Source organism: Python bivittatus, unplaced genomic scaffold (assembly GCF_059951505.1).
Source record: "Python bivittatus isolate LINGU-HERP-01145 unplaced genomic scaffold, Pbiv_v1 ctg000780_np1212, whole genome shotgun sequence".
Taxonomy (NCBI): Eukaryota; Metazoa; Chordata; class Lepidosauria; order Squamata; family Pythonidae; genus Python; species Python bivittatus.
In genome coordinates, this window is record NW_028277108.1 from 2,646,659 (window position 1) to 2,666,599 (window position 19,941).

At 34.7% G+C, this 19,941-nt stretch overlaps 1 protein-coding gene across 4 annotated transcripts in view; it reads left to right on the forward strand.

The window, feature by feature from the left end:
* PLCE1 (phospholipase C epsilon 1) overlaps nucleotides 1-19,941 on the forward strand; it is a 153,321-nt gene that overhangs the window by 45,749 nt on the left and 87,631 nt on the right. For all 4 annotated transcript variants that reach the window (XM_088128955.1, XM_088128956.1, XM_088128957.1 and 1 more), the window contains one exon: nucleotides 14,982-15,240. In XM_088128955.1, the coding sequence (XP_087985081.1) occupies nucleotides 14,982-15,240 (259 nt within the window). The remainder of the gene's footprint in view (nucleotides 1-14,981; nucleotides 15,241-19,941) is intronic.

Genomic DNA, 19,941 nt, shown 5'->3' on the forward strand with positions numbered 1-19,941 from the left:
GAAACAGTTTTAAATCTTAGTGGGTTCACTATTAATTGTATCAATTTATAGTATATAATAGTGGGTGGACTTCTGGGTGAGGCACAGAGTCAGCAGCAATACAGTTTACACAAGCTCCTGAGTTTTTAAATTTTATATCTTATCTCCCCTTTTGGACTATACTTTTTAGTGCTAATTAGGGCACAACATTCTTACCCTGGGCTTCAAAGAGGGAGGGAAGAGCAGAAACAGTAGGAAAAAAACAGAAAATCCCTGGGAATATATATATTACAGTGTCAGCATAACTGAAGGTCATAGCTGACTTTAATACTCTCTTTTGGAAATTATGACCAACTACAGATACAAGCAGAAGGTCTGTGAAGTTTGCAAAGTAAACTGGGTTGCTTTATTAGCCAGAAATAATAACAATAACATAATACATTGCAACTCTAAACACAACCTATAGTGGAATAGGCTTATCTCTATGCAGAACTTCTGGAAAGACTTCCTGAACGTGATTGTAAATTGAAAATTATGAAAGCAAGAGTAGGAAGTATGCACCTAAGCTGAATTACAACTATCTTCTTAAACTTTTTTGGAAACAAACGTTAAAGAGAACACAGGCAACTAAAAAGTCATCAAAGATGATGATGGATAAATAAAGTTCTTAATAAAGAAGTAAGGTTGGTAAAATATTGAAATGTCTACTATTGGTCAGTCAAATCATTTGGGACAATAGATCCCATAACTGATCAAAATCATCTAGCAAAAGATTAACAAATGTTGCTCTTTTGAGGAGCAAGAGAGAAGATGCCCCATGTAGGAGGTGTCATTTCCAACTTGTGAAAGTCAAACTTGCATTTATTAACTTTCCAAAACCTAGAGGCTTACTTTCACAGATGGAATGAATATTTCATTTTGTGTAGCTACTTCAAACATTTACTCCTCTTAGATTCAGTGCAGATGACAATGAAGGTGGAATATCTGCATTATAACAGTGTTACAACAAGTGCATTGGTAACTTTTGATTTTATTGATGAGGCACAAAAGGTTTATTAATGTAAATATAAATTTTCTTCAGGCAAAAGGCTTGAGGTAACTAGATGTTACTTTTGTAATTAGTTTTATAATTACTTTAGATACATTTAATTTATATAATCCAATAGTTGATGGGAATTTTTTACCTGAAGAAAACATGCCAATAAACACTTTCAGTGAATTGCATCCTATGAAACAAAATGGTATCATAGCCAAATTGTTTTGGCTAAGAGAAGAGCCGCAACACTAACACACACAGTTACCAACTTCAATTCCCCCTAACCCTAAAAGCTCTGAGAAGGAAGGGATGTCCCATGAAGACTGGTGGCTAATGTGAAGGAAGCAGAGATAAAAGCAAGCTTAGCACTACTGGCCAGAACACCTAAATGTATAATAATCAACCTACAGAAAAGGGAGAGCAGACCTTACAACTTTGGTTGGGAAGAGTACTAGTGAAGATTAACCCCTTGTATGAAAATAATTGAAATAGCCCCACTTTTCAAGGGATATCAAACTATAGAGCCTCTTATCTTAAAGATGCAGGTCCCCACAACCACTTGCATGTAACTTCTTAACTGCAATGTAATTCAGTGTGTAGGAAACCTACAGTTGCCTCCTGATTTTAGCTGACAAACCAGTATGGTTAGACTAAACATCTTGGATGAAATTTCTTTATGCCCTGACCTGATATTCAAATCTAGTCCAAGTCATGAAATAATTGGCATTAAAAAACAAGTAAAGCAAAGCTTCCCATGGGCCAAACTAAGCTGACTCTGTTAATACTTAAGTTAGTAATGCAGTTTGTCTTCCTAGTTTTGCAATTGGGAGGAAGATCTCATATAACAAATGGCAATTAAGCTGTGAACTTCAGGTGCCTTTTCCATCCTGGTTCCAATAGCAGAATGGAATGCTCAAACTGCTGATAAGGGTTCCTCATAGTTATTAAAACCCCATGACATAGTATGCTTGTAAGAAAACTTGGATCCCAGAAAACCAGACTGACACAATTTGTTTAACAGGATTTAGATTGTGAGTTATTCCACTGTGGAAGTTACACTCTATGGGCTGCCCTTTAGGCGTGCGTTTGTGTGTGGCTATTTTGTTAAATAGGAAGTGGAATCTGGAGGCAGTTCAGATAAAACTGGATTGTGAGTCCTCCCTACAGATAGAAAGATTCATGATAATAAATGAGCCTGCATTAATACTACTAAATGTTTATATGCCTCCTAGAAGTGCCAAATTTCAAAATCAGGACTGGGTTTGCAATAGGTGTATTAGAAGATAAATTTCTGGTTGATACTATTATATTGGTAGGAGATTTTAATCTAAGAATAGGGGATATAAAGTATAAAGTATAAAATAGCAAAACATTTGAAACCCAGTCCTGATGAACTTTATCTTACCTACTTTTATAACTTGAAGGATTCTAACAAATCTGGAAGGATACAAATTCTTGGATTTACTTTATAAACAGAACTGTCAAATCCTGAAAGACTCCCATCCCAGGGTTCCCCCCAGCAATTACATCTTCTCATCAACAAATGGGATAAATATAATTGATTATGTATGCATTGCCTCTGCCAAGATAGAAAAATTTCAAAATATGGAGGTCATTTCAAGAGCTTGAGGTGATCACCAACTTATCTTGTTCCAATATATTGAACTTGAAACCAGTAGGAAGTTGAAAGTTTAAAATGATCATCTGCCTGAATTAGATCTTATGAGTTAAAAAGGTATCAAATGGTATGTAAATCAGTAGAGAAAATGACTGCAATTTTACTTTCAAATGGTCTGATGGATATTTGTCACAATTCGATTAGTGCTGACTCAGGTTCTCCAGATATTTTGAACATATAGCTGATCAATTAAAAACAGTTAATGCAAGACCCCTTCAAAATATTATCATTGGTTTGATGTAGAATGCAGAATAGCACATCGTAGGGTTAGCTGTTTGGTTAACCATAAGGAGAGTGAAAGAAAGCCACTCCCTGTGATTGATTATGGAATTTATTACAAAGAAAAGGGAATATGAACTCTTCTGACGAGAAAGAAAATATTGCATCAAAGGGCCCCTTGGCACTTAGTTTTGAATGCCATAGATACCAAAGATACAACACTATTCTGGAAATTAGTTAATTATAATTTAGGCAAGGGTAAGAACATCTTCGAAGCTAGAGTGTCTAAAAAACTATGGGAGGACTATTATATTGATTGTTTGCTCTCTGTTCTAACCCTGTTAATTTCCCAGTTGATTTAGAACATAGGGATGTTGCACTATGGCCTCCTGTCTCATGAAAAGAATTTGAATCTTTGATTTTGGCCCTATGCTCAAATAAAGCTCCAGGACAGGATTATAAACCAGGAGACTCATTGGAGTTAACAATCTTTGGTGGAATCCCAATCCCATTACACTTTTTGATAACATCAATTCTTTAGGCCCAGTCCCCCAGGGTTGGAACACAAGCCTTATGATCTCTATTTATCAAAAACATGATTGAGACTTTCCAGAAAATTACAGACTTGTTAGCGTGATTAACATCACAGCCAAAATGTATGCAAAATATCTAGCTAACAAATTAGAGAATTGTGTTCTCATAATGTGCATTCAGAGGAACAGGCTGAGTTTAGAGCCAGATGCTCAACAATTGATCACTGTTTCATCTTGGATCATTTAATAAATAAGTCAATGGAAAATATACCATAAAGAAATTGTTTGATGCCTTTGTTGATTTTCATGCAGTCTTTGACTCTACAGCTGGAAACAAGCTATGAACTAAATTAGATGATCTTGAACAGATTATTGATATTAATTGTGGCATTATACACAAATACACAAATTCAAGATTCATCCACGTAGGCCATTTAACAGACAATATTCTGACCCTTAAAGGGATAAAACAATGATTATGCTAGCACTGTTCTTATTCAACTTGTTTATCAATGATATTGTTTCAGCCCTGAGCTGAGACTTTTTTCCCCAGTAAGTTGGGAAATAGGAATTTGTTGATACTTCTTTATTCAAATGATCTACTCTATTGCTCATTTTATATTCTCAGGCAGGCCTTCATAAATAGTTACAGTCACTGGACAGTTATTGTTTTATACATTCATTAATTTTAAATGCTGAAAAGACAAAGGTGGTGGAATTTGGGGAAAAAATAAAAATTCATAAATGGAAAGTGATATAGAACAGGTTCCCTCATACAGATATCTGGGAATTCTTTTTGTGGCTTCAGGTAGTTGGTGTTCTCCTTATTGACTCTCAGAAATCAAAACTGATCAATCATTAACCAGAATAATAAAGGTTTGACATACAAGTAGGGACATCAAATTTCTCAGCCTTAACCCTTCTGAAAAACAAGCTAGCTCCTTATTTTCTGCAAGCAACAGAGATATGGGGGATATTTACCCCTTATGACATGGAGTTTTTCCAAAACAAGCTTCTTAGATTTTTTTTTTAATCCATTCAATCGTGTCCATAGTTTTCTTGGCAAGGTTTTTCAGAAGTGGCTTGCCATTGCCTCCTTCCTAGGGCTGAGAGACAGCGACTGGCTCAAGGTCACCCAGCTGGATTTGTGTCTAAGGCAGGATTAGAATTCATAATCTTCCGGTTTCTAGCCTGATACCTTAACCACTACACCAAACTAGCTAGGTATACCTCCTTCTGCCTTCACAAACTGGCACATACCCAATTAAAGGCAAAATAATTGCTAGGGCATTTAATTACTGGGTTAGGCTTTTTCACTACTGATTCCTGATTTGTCAAGATGTGCCTTTTGGAGCGAATGAAATTCCCATGTCACCTTGTACTTGTTGGTTTATATTCTTAACCAATCATATGCATTCTTTTACACCAGCAATCTTACTGAATTCAAATAGCACAAATGATAACCAGCTATTTAAAAAGAGACTTTGGGATGTTTTCGCTTAAAGGAACCTTATCTATAATTTCACAAAATAATAGAACTCATTGGTATGCATGCAATAAAACCAGATTCAAATGTGAGACTATTTAAGGTGTATCACACAGAGTCACCCCTTGGAGAGGCACTCACTAGTCTATGGTTTCAACAATGGTCTTTAATTCCCAGGGAGGGCCAATTCCTCAAAATACTATATGATATGCATTTCTGTCCATACTCCAATAAAACTATATAAGAGACCTGCCACAGTTTTTATTCCACTGTTCTATTTCTGCTTCTGCTTGTGAGAAATTTTTGGAACCCTCTTGTAGGGAAAATTATTCTGGTCTGAATCACACAAAATCGAGTATTTAATGAATTTAAACATGGCGACTTTGTTATGGAGGCTGGCATATTTCACTTGAGTGGCTGCTAAACAGAGCAGCCACTCTATTCTTAACTTTTTTATTTATGTTTTAGAAAGTTATTTTATTTTATTAGAAGTTCTTAACTTTTCATTTGTTTCATTGCTCTAAAAATAATGCTATATAAGTTTTACTTGGTTTTTATGTATTTTAATAATGGTCATCATTTTACTTTACTCCATCTGTTTACTCAATAAACTGAATTGAATTGAATTGAATTGGTGGCAAACCCCTGGTTCGTCAGATATTATTGAATTGTAATTCTCTGTCATCCCTAACCATTGCTTAAGTTAATGTGGTAGATGAGAACTGTAAAAATTCTCCCATTTGGGAGAGCTAACTGATGAAAGAAGGGAAAAAAAAGTAAAGTATGGTTCAGATATGTAGCAATATAGAAATGAAGTCCACTTATGTGGGTTGATTTTTAGGGTTGTTTTGAGAAGGTAAAAGTCATCTTAATTTCATCAACAAAGGTATTAATACAGTTCTCAAAACGTTTTTCAAGCCCTAAGTTAATGGAGGATGCCAAATATTTCTATATAAGGCTATAAAGTGCTTCACGTTAAACATGAAGCATCCCAGAGAACATACTGGTTAGACAATAGGCATCTTGTAGAAATTGGTTATTGGGACACTGTTGGCAGAACAGCTATGTAGCACCATAGATGTAGCAGACTGACCCTTTTGAGTCAGGGTCCAAGCCTGGGTGTAAGAATGACATGGCATTAGTTGCTTTAATTGATTACCTTTGTCAGAACCAGGATGAAGATAGCGCACCTCTCCTGGTCTTGTTAGACTTATTGCTGGTTTTTGATATCATCAACTGTGGAATCCTGGATTGACTGCTGGGGTTGGGGAATGGAACCACTGTTCTGCAGTTGTTCCACTCTCTTTAGGGTAGAATACTTATTTCACCTCTCCAGTCTATACAGATACATTATCAAAATCCCACCAGCATACATGTACAGGTAGTCCCTGGCTTAAGAATGCCCAAGTTACAGACTACCCATAGTTAAGAGGGGAGCCTACTGTAGCAAAATTCGAGTTAAACACACAGTGGTTTGAGTTCATTACACAATACTACTTGTACAGTGTTATACAGCATGTTCTGGCTTACATACAAGTTTGACTTAAGGACAGACCTGGGGAACAAAACTCATTCTTAAACTGGGGACTACCTGTACTTTAAAACAGTTGGGGAGAGAAAGCATTTTCTACTCCCCAAACCCTGAGGAATAATTTGAAGGTGATCTATGATTATCTTCACTTCTACTAGCTTAAAATACAAGAAGTAAAAATCAGTGTCCTACTTCTGGTTACTTCTGATTATGCAGCAATAACAATTTCTTTCCCATCCCCCCTCTGCAAAGGAAAGCCATGTTTTCTGCTAAAAAGAGAGAAACTGCAAACATATTTGTCAAGTTCACTCTCGCTGGTATTCCTTATTGAGAGGAAGCTGCAAAGCCGTCAAATTCCTATTTCCCTTTCCTGGATTTGAAGACCAGGAGGGGTGAGACAGAAGTTTCCTCCCATGAGAAACAGCCACAGTATCTCAGAACAAAAAATTTGTTTCATAGTGGATTCAAACACACTGCAAATTAACTGGAAATATATCAGCACAGCTTTCCGCCACTGATGATGCCATAGGAACAAATAGATTCATGACTTTCAGATTGGTGCAGAACCTCTGGGAATGCACAGATACATTTTTTGTTGGGGTTTACTACCCTTTGGGCAAAAAGTATATCTTGGGATTTGACCAAAACTATTTTAGTTCATATGAGATGAAAGTTTTCGTAGTTTTCTCAGAATATATCTCTGGACTAATAGATATTCATTCAGAAATTATTGAGGAAAAGTGAGTTAGAAAACAATAATTTTAGAAAGAATATAACATTCTTTTCTATCAAAAAGTTCTTCTTTTCCATCAAAAACAATACTTGAATCTGTTTCCAAATGACAAGCATGTAGAGATTTTCCTAGAAAAGCAGCAATGGACTACATTGTTCAACAATTTTTCTGATTAGATTTGTAGCTTCCATATCATGCTGCAGAAGACTGATGTCCCAGAGCAAAAAATCAGTTGGGGCCAGAGCTGGATAGACCCAAAGTGAATGGGCCATCATTCTCTGGCTTTCTGTCAGGCCCTGTAAGGCTGACCAGCTCAGGAAACAAAAATCATTTGGATGTTTACTGCTGTCAAGTAAGGTAACAGAATCTTAAGCCGACTGAAGTAATTTTCCTGCACTACTAACACCTAGTGGAGTTACTCCTGAGTTTCTTTTTCATGCTTTCCTCTCTCTTGGAGTCAAGGATCTCTTCTGTAACGCTCCCGTTTCCTTCTTTAGCTGTCTTGCTGCCCTTCTGTGTTCCCAAGATCTGTTAAAAACTCAATTTCTCTTTCTCCACCATCCCCTTCTTCCCTCATTCTGTCACAACTGAAAGAGGGGCGGTTATGTGAAGGTACTTGTTCTAAGCAAGAATTGGGGGATAGAAGGAATGGGTCATGTCTCTCTACTACTGCTATCTTGTTCAGGTGGCTTCTCATATTCCATTACTATAGTTTGGGCTATGCTAGTTGGTTGTTGTTGTTGTTTTATTAATTTTTTATTGAGTTTCAGAAAAAAGTAAAATATAGAAAAATCAAAAAGAAAAGAAATAACAGAAGAGAGAAAAGTGCAGAAAAAGGAAAGTAACTGTTTACTTTCGTTGGTACAGGCATAGGTATAAAATACATTCACCTCTTACTCCAATATCTAAAATTTACATAATAGAAACTATCCTTTGCTCTAACATTTAAAAAAGGTTACAAAATAAGTCTATATCAACAAGAAATATAAAAAGAATAATACAAGATATTTCTGTAGTTATATAATAAATCATTCAACAAATCCCAAAATCAAAATTTCATTTTTTTGAACATCAAGTAAAAAGTCCAAGAGTGGTTTTCAAATAGAAACAAAACTGGACAATGTCCTTTCTTTGATCAAAGTAGTCAGTTTTGCCATCTCCACCAATTCCATTAATTTCAATATCCATTCTTCAGCTGTAGATATTTGAAGGTCCTTCCATTTTTTGCTGGTTTGAAGTGGCCTTATGGTTGGGTGATTTCAATGTAAGAATATCCTAAAGCAGTGTTTCTCATCCTTGGCAGCTTGAAGTCCACACATCTTCAAGTTGCCAAGGTTGAGAAACACTGTTCTAAAGGGTTAGGATGACTATATCTTATGAATGTGAAAAATAGAAGCATATTGTCTATTCAGTTTTCCAAGCTATTATACTTTGTCTCCTTTTCCTATTACACTGTCTGACTAGACTGCTTTCTCATGTATCTCTGAACTCTTGCACGTTTCGGGAACGTTTGGGAAATAAAGACTAGAACTATAACTCAGAGATCTGGAGTAGGTGATATATTTAACAAAGCCAAAAACTGTCCCACTAACCAGATAGCGATACAGTCATATTGAGAAAGGGAAAATACAGTGAAAAGGCTGCAGGCTTTGGACAAACACATTAATTTTCTGTTACTCAATATGAAATAATCAGAATGTTATCATGAATTCATTCTAATTCTGCTGTAGTTTTGCCTCTTTTTATAATGGGCGGCAAGCTTCATGTGGTCCCTTTATATACAGGTACCCCGTTTGTGCCCCCAGATCCTTCCTCAAATAAAATACCATACAAAGATTAAGTCCCAACTGATTGGAGATTGGAATTTGCCAAGTAAAGCAGTCATCTCTAGCTAAACAGGAGAGGGAGATATGTGGGGGAAAAGGGTATCTACCTATTTCCTAAATGTTATCATCCATTATTTTTTTATTATCTCTGTTTAATTGATTTTAACTGATACTGAATTTGAAAAAGGACAAATGTTTTATCATAAGGTATTTTCTCTGAAAACATTTCTTCTGTTTAGAAAACCTGCTATGGCAAATACACACTTACTGTTGCATTAAAACACACTAAGGAAACCTATAAAATCAAATGAAGTTTAGCACACATATGTAAACTTTTTCTCTTTAGTGTGCTTCAGATATTAGGGGTAAAGCAGCAAGCAATAATGGGTTGACGTTTTTGAAATGCATTTTAAACGTCTCATACTTGGCATAATAATGAAAACCCAGAAAAATAAACACTAGTTAAGTACAGAAGTCTGAAGAAAGTTTTAAAAATAGTCATTTTAGAGATCATGAGATTTGTGTTGTAGAAGCGTCACCTAATGCCAACAGCTACTGCATTATCTCTGTGATGTGAAAAAGCAGAGGACTAAAATACATTTAAAGTACAAGTTGAGGAAATAGTTGTCACTGTAAAAAACAAACAAACCATGAAAGATTTGTTTTATTCTGTAAATGTTAAGTAGTCCAAGCTGATTTTGTTTTAATGATGTGCTAAATAACTTAATTGTACTTTTAATCCATCCAGTAACAAGAGCACCTTGGGTAGATTACAGCCGGGCAAACAGAGGCCTGTATTTACTCCATCAGGGATGGATGAATATTCCATACTCTGTGAAAATGGCAACCTAACTCTGAAGGCCCCAGACACATTTATCCAAACTAGAACCCGGTGTGGGTTGCAATGAAGATTGGAGAGATGTTATCCCTATGCCCTCCTAGCTACTCAGTGCATCGTCTACTACAGTGATTCTCAACCTTGGCAGCTTTCAGACGTGTGGACTCCAACTCCCAGAATTCCCCAGCCAGCCTGGCTGGCTGGGGAATTCTGGGAGTTGGAGTCCACACGTCTGAAAGCTGCCAAGGTTGAAAACCACTGGTCTACTGGGATTTCTTTTCCTTCTCCAGGCTGCCTTTTCATTGGAGTGCTAAGGATAAAAACAAGCTTATGTTTCCCTCTTCCTTTCTTTTTTTTTAAGCAGGGGACAGCTGAATTCAAAGTGCCAGGCTGCTTAGTTTCTATTTTTTTTTTCTTTCCCACCTCTGTGGAATGGGAGCGAAGGGGTTTGTCATGGGGTTCGCTCGCAGTGTGACAATGAGTTCTGCTTTCATTCTCGTCCTTTGAGTCTGCTGAAAAAGACAATCACGGGTCATTTGAGAGATTGAGTAGAAATAGTGGTGGTATGGCAGTGCCCTTGTTAAAAGGCACAACAGTAGTGTCATTTAGTAGCTTTTTGAAATCCTGCAGTTACGTGCAGCAATTGGTATCACATATTGTATCAGATTTCACCTTAAAATGCAGTGCTTCTCTGAGGAAATCCAGAAGTTCTTAGATGGCTTTCAGTGCCATACAGTCTTCTTCTAATTAGTTGATTAGCATTGGTTGTAATTATTTTACAGTAGGGTAGTGCATGCGCAGATAAGCCCCCACCCCCAAATTTACTTTTCTGCCAGGCCCTGGTAATGGAGGGCAGGCTGCTGGCTCAGATACTGAATCCACATTTCTCCCTCTCAGTGGGTTTGGGCATGTACAGATCAGGCAGAGCCTCCCTTTCTGACAGAGAGAAAAGTGTTTTGCCTTTTTAAAAATCAAGCAGAAATTTGCTGAATGAGAGGCTGGAAATCAGTGGTGGGGTTTACTGTCTCCTCTCAACCGCAGATTTAAGCTGGAATTTGCAGAAGGATTTTCAAGGTAAGAAATTGGCTCAGAGGTCACATCTGTTCCAACAGTCTTCTGTTGTCTAGGGGAATAGGAAAAAATAGCTAGGAACTGCACTAAGTTTGATTTCTTTTCTGTGTCTGCTAATGTTTTATTGTCTCTGGTTTTGTTTTGTTTTGTTTTTTTGGTCCATGCAAGCCAACATCATCTTATGGTCTGTTCAGAGTCTTATCTTTTCCGGTATATTTTTCTGTTGGAGGTTCTTCTAAGACACTGTGATTTGAACATCCCTATCTTTCTGTTTCCTCCATTGTTGATTGTTTGGCAAGTGGCTACTTAAAACTAAAAGGGAATTTTTATTTTTCCTTTTTTAAAAAATAAAGTTCAGTTCTGTTAATAACAGTTGATCTGTAAAGAAGAGGGTGTGGTTTCCTTTGCCACATGCCTCAATCCTATAGGGCCAAAAATATTATTTTTATTACATTTTTTTTCTTTTTACTTGCGAATACATTTCGTAGGCCATGTGGGTCTTATCTGTCTCACATGCCAAGATGGAGAGGGAGGATGCCAAGTAAAGGCATTCTCCAGAAGATGAGTAATGACAGTGGGAACTACTAAGCTGATATACCAAGGCAGGAGGCAGAACTAGAGTGTGTAAATCCATAGAGTTTCTGGGAGAAGAGATCTAAGACTCTCAGCTTTTCATTCTATGGGTTCAGCCTTGCTGTTACAGATCAATCACTGTGTTTTTAATATTTTTATTGTTCAAAAATATTAGGGAGTATATAATTGTTGTTCAAAATATTGGTGTATACATGCAAATGAGAAGTAAGCTCCATTCAATATATAAGATGTATCACTGCCATCTTCAGCTGTATACCAGGTTGTGGGTAGATATTTTGGGATAATGGGATAAAAATGAAATAATAATACAATAATCAATGAAATACTGAGAAGCATATCTCTTAAACATTAGATTCTACAAGGAATGTGCTTTATCTATCTTTCTCTGACCTAAATGTCTAGGTACAATTTAGTTGAACTTCTACCCAATGTGGAAACCAGATACTATTTGAAAAGGGTAGGTGAGAAGAACATTCTTTAGAGACAGTTGGAGAAATTCATATGTTCTGGAGACAGTTGCCTTGTCTCCTTTCAAGTAAAAGTGATTGTAAGCCACTGTCTCCTGTTCCTGCAAACAAAGATTCTTTTTGCATGGGTAGTTAAGAAAAACTGAACGCAAGAGGCATCAACTTCATAGGTTGCATAATATTAATGCTTTAGAAAGTACAGCAATTAGAAATCATTTTTGTTATCCAAATATTTTGAGAGCATAGAAGAAAATAATACTTATGCCAGCAAATGAGATATTCTGGGAATGATTAATTAAATACAAATTTAGCAAATAAAACTCTGAAATGCAGTTCAAGAATGCTGTATCATATTTAAATGTGGGGCAATCTGAATAAATTCAACCTCCAAATGACCTTTTGCAGCTTAGTTACCATCACAAAGTTATAATCTCCCCTTTTGCTGATACTACAGTTTTATATTTTTGATGTACATCAAAAGAGCTGCACTTGTGATATATTTCCATGCTTCCTTCATAGTGGTTATTTTAAACTTAGGACTCAGCACTTGCTTCCAAACCAAAGTGTCTAACACTATTAATTAAGAATATATATTTTGGAACTATTTTGTCTTTTTGTCCTTACAGGATTTTCCCTCCCTCAGACTAAAGGTAATAAAAGCACTGAAAAAACATGAAACAGTCAAAAATGGAAAATATTTGAACCCTCCATAAAATCCCCTGATTGAAACGATGCAATTGTACAATGAAAGTCTTATCAATATACAATCCGTAGTAAACAACCAGCTCCAAGTTTCTCCTTCGCTTCTGCTTCCCCAAATAAAATGGCAAAGGGAGAATAAAAAGAGGATAGGTTCAGCACAAGAAATGACATAAGTCAGTCTCCTCTATTGGGAAAATACCCAACACTCTGTGTGAGGCCATATACTGATAGTGGAATAAGTCCCCATCAAGGATTCTGTGGTCCAATAAATAATCCTGTTGCTCTGTTTTGAGGAAATGCAGCATTTTGATTTTGAAGCAACTGACTATGGCTATGCTGATTACCAGGCAATGCTTTGATTTGTGCCAATGTTTCCTGAATTATATGCTTACACATGTCAAGGAACACTGTATTAGAGGCAAGCTTTTTCTTTTTCTGATTCATTCCTTCAAATGTCTGAACAATGAACGGCACATCTTTTATGAAGTAATTGAAAATCTGAGGTTTCCTCTAAGTTCCAGTTATCACCTCAACTGGACTATGATTTTTGTTTCTAATTAATCAGGCCATCTTTAAAACTATGTTTTGAGTAAGGGAAAAAGTTTCAAGCATAAGAAACTATCAGATCATGTTCTGTCTACTGTAATTATTTTTTCAGTCCATACTGAGATGCCATAGATTGAACCTCAGATTTTTGCATGCAAATCTCACGTTCTTCTGTTGAACCACAAGACCAATTAAAATATTATAAAATACAATAGTTTAACATTCAGAAAGTTTTGAGTTCTTGTCTAATATATAGTATTATGTTAGATAAAAGTTTCAAAATCTAGTCTTTGTAGTGTGGCTAGTCCATCTCTCTATATTATCTTGTAATAAAGCAAAAATAATTAATTTGCAAATTGACAAAACAACTCATTTGATGCTGCGTAACATGAAGAAAAAAATAATTTTTAAAGGTCGGGTTGTCTTGACATTATGAGTAACAAATGCTCCCCTTCAGCATATTAACTAATAGAGTTTGAAGTTCAGCCACTTTTTTTTCTTCCTTCCCTCTTTTGCTTTGTTTAATATTGTTCCTGATGAAGAGTTCTGGAGAACTCTAAAACTTGCACACTGTGACCCCTGTATTGGTCTAATAAGGATACTGCTTTCATGTGGATTTTGGAAGAGTTCTTGGATGATTTTTCACAAAGATGCTTTAGTCGTTTTATTTCATAAAGAACAAAAACAGATTCTGGTATTTTAAAATTAATTTGTTCATTTAACAAAATCAGCTGTGGTCTATAATTAATATTGTCCTCAGTGGAAAGATTTTTTTCTAGTTATACATTTAAGCAGAGTAGATGAATACATAATCGATACTTGCTCAATAAATTAACAGATATGGTGATTCTTAATATTTGGATAGCCTGTGCATTTTTGATATTATATACAGTGCCATCCAAACACAAGAATTAAGATGATGTTCCTCTGTTGTGGAATCATTTTGTCTGATATTTAGAATTTTGTTTTAATGATAAGATTCTTAGAGGTATACATGTTCAATAAGAGTTTATGTATCCTCTAAATATTTAACTATCAAAATGTATAACATTGTTAAACTAACTATATTGAAAAATACAGATTGAATGATGATAAATTCAACTCACAGAAGTTGGTCCAAGATTCTTCTGCTAAAACAATTTAGCTGTTTTGCCTTTTAGTCATTTATATATCACAATAAGCTATTGTTAAAATATGATTGGCTAGATTTGTGCAACATACTAAGCCACACCCAAGTAAACCAGATTATGGTTTTGTATAATGTGCAAATCTAGCCCATATAAAACCTTTCTAAAATCCTTTTAAAGTTTCTGTTCTCTCCCGTAGTACAAATTCTTGTCACTACCTCCAAAGCTCTCAGCAGCTGTGTCACATCTCCACTTTTCTGGCACTACCGTTATAGCCTGTCGGTCTTTCTAGAGGAGCATCTAGATAAGTGCTTCCAAATCCATTGTAGAGCTTGTCCACCTTTCCTTCCTTAACAGATTATTTTCCCAATAAGAAGAAAAGCACAGTAGTGCTGTAGGGTGGGGGAGGACAGAGGAGAGACACACCTGAATGACAATCTTAACTGTGAAGTCTGTGCAAAATTATGTAAGTAAGATAGTGTGACGAGTCATTATTAAAAGCTTTGTATGAAAGCATCGTGAAAGATTACTTTCTTAAACTAGATTTATTTTTGCTTGAAGAATGAGTAAGTTCAACACAGAATTCAGTTTATTCACTCAAATATTGTTTTTCAGATCTTCAGGTCAACACAAGGAGCTGAAGATTCTTTGGACTGCTTTTCCCATCCAGTGAGGATTTTATTAATACCATGCCACCATGCAAATTGCATGACACCATGTCCTCAAAGAATTCCTGAATACCGTGCCACTTTAAGCAGAACTTCTCTTTCAGATTTTATCAGTGGAGCCTTACTCGAAGCAACTACATCTCTGGGAGCAAGAAGTGGCACCTTAAATATTTTAGGAGGATCAACTGGAAAGATCATGTTAAAAGGTAATGAAGGGAGGTATATAATTTCTGATGGTATGCTTGTGAAAACTATTATGTGTGGATTTTTTTTCCAAAGGGCCATTGGTAAGCCAAATGGCTATATATACACCCCAAATTCTTAGAATTCAAATGTTGGATATTTTAAAAGTTTTCCATGCATGTTAATTTTTTTTAAATTAGACCCTCTGATTTTTATATTTAGAATGCATACAAGCAGTTTACAACATTTTTAACCAATAATTTAAAAACAAATGATTTACCAGATTAAGATTGCTCATAAGAATGTGTATAGTGATATAAAGTTTTCCTACCAAAAATGATCAGAATATTAACACAGGATTTGATCAAGCTGACATAATCAGCACCTGTTTATTAGGTCTGAGAAGTTATCATGGTGTTCTTTGAACAAGTTGTTTTTATTTTCTTTTGTGTCTTTATGCTTTTCAGCCAATTTGGTTAATGTCATCACATGCCTTACATATTCTTTGGATTTTTTTTTTAAAGAATCCCTCTTCCTAGATATGCCATACCACCAGGGATGGTAAAGTACAAAGCGCATAGGTATATTATTTTGTGGAGACTCTAGAATTTCATGCTTTTAGGATGACAATCTTAACTGTGGAGTCTTTGCAAAATTATGTAAGTAAGAGAGCATGACTTTGTTAAAGCCACTTTAGATTAATGTCAACAAAGCACAATGCAAAGATACTTACTGTGTTTTATTGTACTTTGTAATGAGGTGTGATTCCATGACAAAGTAGTTCTCAACGTAATGGAATTAAAGTACAGGTCCTCATTGTTTTGAATACATTCAGAATACATGTCTCTTTCTCTGTTGAATAACTGTATATTGTTTATGTTCCTGAAAACTAATGGGTCAAAAAATTTATAAAAATAGGAATTAAATAAATAGATTGTTGTTCCATTTTAGAATGTAGACTATTAACACAAAACTTTAATGAACAAACACTTGAGTGTTAGTGTCTCGATCTGTAAAATGTTGTCAGGCTAGTATGTTGTTGCCATAATAAATGCTGTAACATTTGTTGGAGAAGAAATATACGTATCTCTACACCTATACATTTACATGACTAAATCAGATTTCTAGATCTTGACTGTTGCGTATCTAGCAAATTGGGCGATCACAGGATATAGAGAATGGAGGGTAAGGAGATGTTTAAAACATTCTATTTATCACCTTGCCATCACATCTTCCCCAGACTCACATTTCCATTAAAAATTAATCTGGAATAAGGATGGATTAACTGATTCTATCATAATTTATAATTTCTTTACTAAATTATGATCTAGTGTTAAAAACTTGGATGAAAGTTCTTTTTTTATTATGAGATTTCATAGTATCTTTGAATATTTTCATAATCTCATTTCTAGAATGTATTTTAGGAAAGTAGTGTTTTCTAACAAGTATTGTGACTTCACATATTAAAACACTTTTTTTTTTTTTTTGCTATTTCTCCCCTATACTGTTTTGTTTGGTAATATGTAATGTGCATATAAACAGTCATTCCTGCCATAGTCCTCTATTTCTGAGATTATTTAGCATTCCTACTCTTTTTATTAATCTATACAAAATCCTTTTTTACTGGGCAGTACAATAAGCAGACATACTTTTGTTATGTATTTAAGCACATCAAACATTCTAGGAAGTAACTTAAAATATTGAACAATTTGTTTGCCAGCTGCTCTGCTTCCTAATACTGCAATAAAAAAAGTCCTTTGTTTATATTCTTCTGGTTGTCTTGTTATCCTTGTTACTCTTTCATGCCGCTAAAAACAAATTGTTATATTGTTTATGTTTGTTGTGAATCATGTTACATTTGCCAGAATTATTGAAGTCATTTGAATATCTTGCATTAAGGCTTAAAAGATGTATCATATTGCAGCTTGATAAAAGTAAGGGTGTTTGTTTTTGCATGAAAAGAGATAAATACTCGTGTAGTCCAGAATTAGTGCAAGTAAATGTCTTGACATTTGAGACATTAAAATTAACAAAATGCACATTTATTTAGACTTCTTCAGACTTTGAAGATACAATCAATGACCTGTTAGGAGTGAATCTTTACAACTCTTCATTATGAAGAATATATTTTCATCTAAATAGTTAATTTTTTATCCCTTTCCTCTGAAAAAATAATTAGTTCAAAATAAATTTGGAATGTCTGATAATATAAACAAAAGCAAAAGCAAACCTATACATAAATATGCCATATGCTAATTAGGAACATATTTGAATTTTAAAAAAGAATCTGAGAGAGCGGGGGGCTTCTAATATATTTTGACAATTTTAAAGGGTATAATTTATTGCCTATTGCTATGTATTAGAACTAACACAGTATTGATTATTAGGACATTCTGACTTCACTGAATCTGTTCAAGATACATTGATTTCCATGTGGCATAAAGGTGTTTATCTTGTAACCAAATCAAATGCTACTCTCAGTAAGTCTTTAAAAGTAGAATTTATCTTGTTGGAGTCCTAGTGTTTCAGTTTTTATCTGGTAAGTAGGTAACCTGACCTTTATGCCTGTTGTCTTTGTGACTTACACAATGTATGCTAATTGTGTATTTTGACAGTTCGTAGTTTCAGACTGAGCAGCTGTTGCTCAACAGTGAATGCGAGTAAATGTAGCATGTCATACTGTATTTCTCTGCTTTTGAAAGCATCTGCACACTCTGACATTTTAGAAGAAAATGAATAGAAAAATTCAGTTTACTGGTAAGCTTGATGGTCTATATAGTCATTTCTCATACCTTTTTAATCCAAAAAATGTTTCTGAGATAGAAATAATGGCATGGATTTCAGAGTCATGTGCTGTAAATTATTTGTGGGAAGGCATAACCAATACCTTGATCTTTTTTGTCATTCTTTGACAGATTTTGGTTATATTTCTGAATTACTTTAAATACTGCAAAAATTTAGTTGTAATGAGTTTAGATGAGTCAGTTTTAATATTCATGTATTTTATTTCATACATGTGACTACATGTTTTACCATAGTAAGTTCAGTATTGCAAACATTGGGTATGTCAGTAATGGCTCGCTGTTACTGGGTGTTACGTATCAGAAAATTATTTTAGCTAATAAGGCCTGCTTTCTTTGTTTTAGAAGTAAATTAAAAATTATTTTATATTAGCAACTTATTCAGCATAATTTTAAAAAATGTCATGTACAAATCACAGGGCTAATTTATATAATCATTAAACAGGTATAATTTAATAGTTAAGATTACATTCTAACACTAACACTCATTAGTGATCAAATATTGAGCACTTTAATAACTTGATTACTGTTATTGTGGATACAAATATTAATATTTGTAAATAATAAAAATTCCTAAAATTAGGAATCAGTAAAAGTGTTTCTTTGTATCAGGAATTATTGTTTTAGTTCAGATGACAGACATTGCCGTTTCCTTCTCACATAACAGATAATTTCTATTTCTCTTGAATCATTATTTGCCCTATTGAATATCACAATAAGTGATAGTTGTACGAATTTACATACAGAGGAGAAAACAGATTTACAAGAGAAAGTTTAGAGTAATGATATGGGGACCAGATCATTCTGCAGCATTTTTTCTGTCCTTCAAACCAAGCTTTGGAAAATCAGAACAAAATGTCTACTGGCTGTTTTCTCACAGTATGGTAACCAAGATTCTAGCGGGTTGCTGTGTAAGCTTAATTACATTGCTATTTTTCTTCCAGAATTCTTGGCACTGTCTTGGGGATTCCAGAAAGATGGATAATAATAGCTGTCCAGATTTAATATTAGAATGTCATATAGCATTCTTATACAATATTACAAACAACGGTTGCAGTAGCTGGAGATTGTAGAAAGGATATTAATTTTTAAGAGATTTCCCATGGTTTACAGGATTATTACTCATTTATTTGCATGAGAAAAAAGGAAGATCAGCAGTAGTGTTGCAGTAACTTAATTCATTTAAGAGATAATTTAAATAATATCACCAATAACCTATTTCACCAGAAGCATTTAAGATATTTTGTTGTATTTTTTAAAAAATTCAATACAATATGATTACCAGTTAAACAGCTTTCATGTCATTTGTAGTACCAGCTATAATTTTCACTTTGCTCAGTGACAAGCAAACTTACATTACAGATGACTGTATATAATCGTACTATATTTTAAGACTTGGAAAAAGGAGAATTTGGAGCAGAAATGTGGCAAAATAGACAGGGCTTTTATAAATGATTTCCTGTGGGTTTTTTTTTTTTGCTTCAAATTAACACTCAAATAGCTTCTTCCTTCACAAGCAGGTGGTAGCTAATCTTCTTTAATATAGAAGTGTGAATTTTGTTTGCAGTCAGGCAGTAGAACTAACTCAGCTATAACTAAAAGCACATTGGGTTAATAGAGTATGCTTAGGTTTTACTTCCTATACTTCTTATAGAACTTATTGCTTATGAAAGAGGTGTAAAGAAAATCAATAATGTTTTGAACAAATTTTTCTTTTTGAACCTAAAAATATCAGAATTGAGCCCTGTATTATTAGCTTCTCAAATGTAGTCAACACAAAGATAAATAAATTAAAGCAACCTCCCTGCATCTTCTGGCTTACGTGAATCAGTCTTATAATGTATACCCACAGAGTAGACATATATTTCTGATAGTTCAGAGGTAAAGGAACATGAAGAGATAGTCAGCAGAAGCAGATAATGA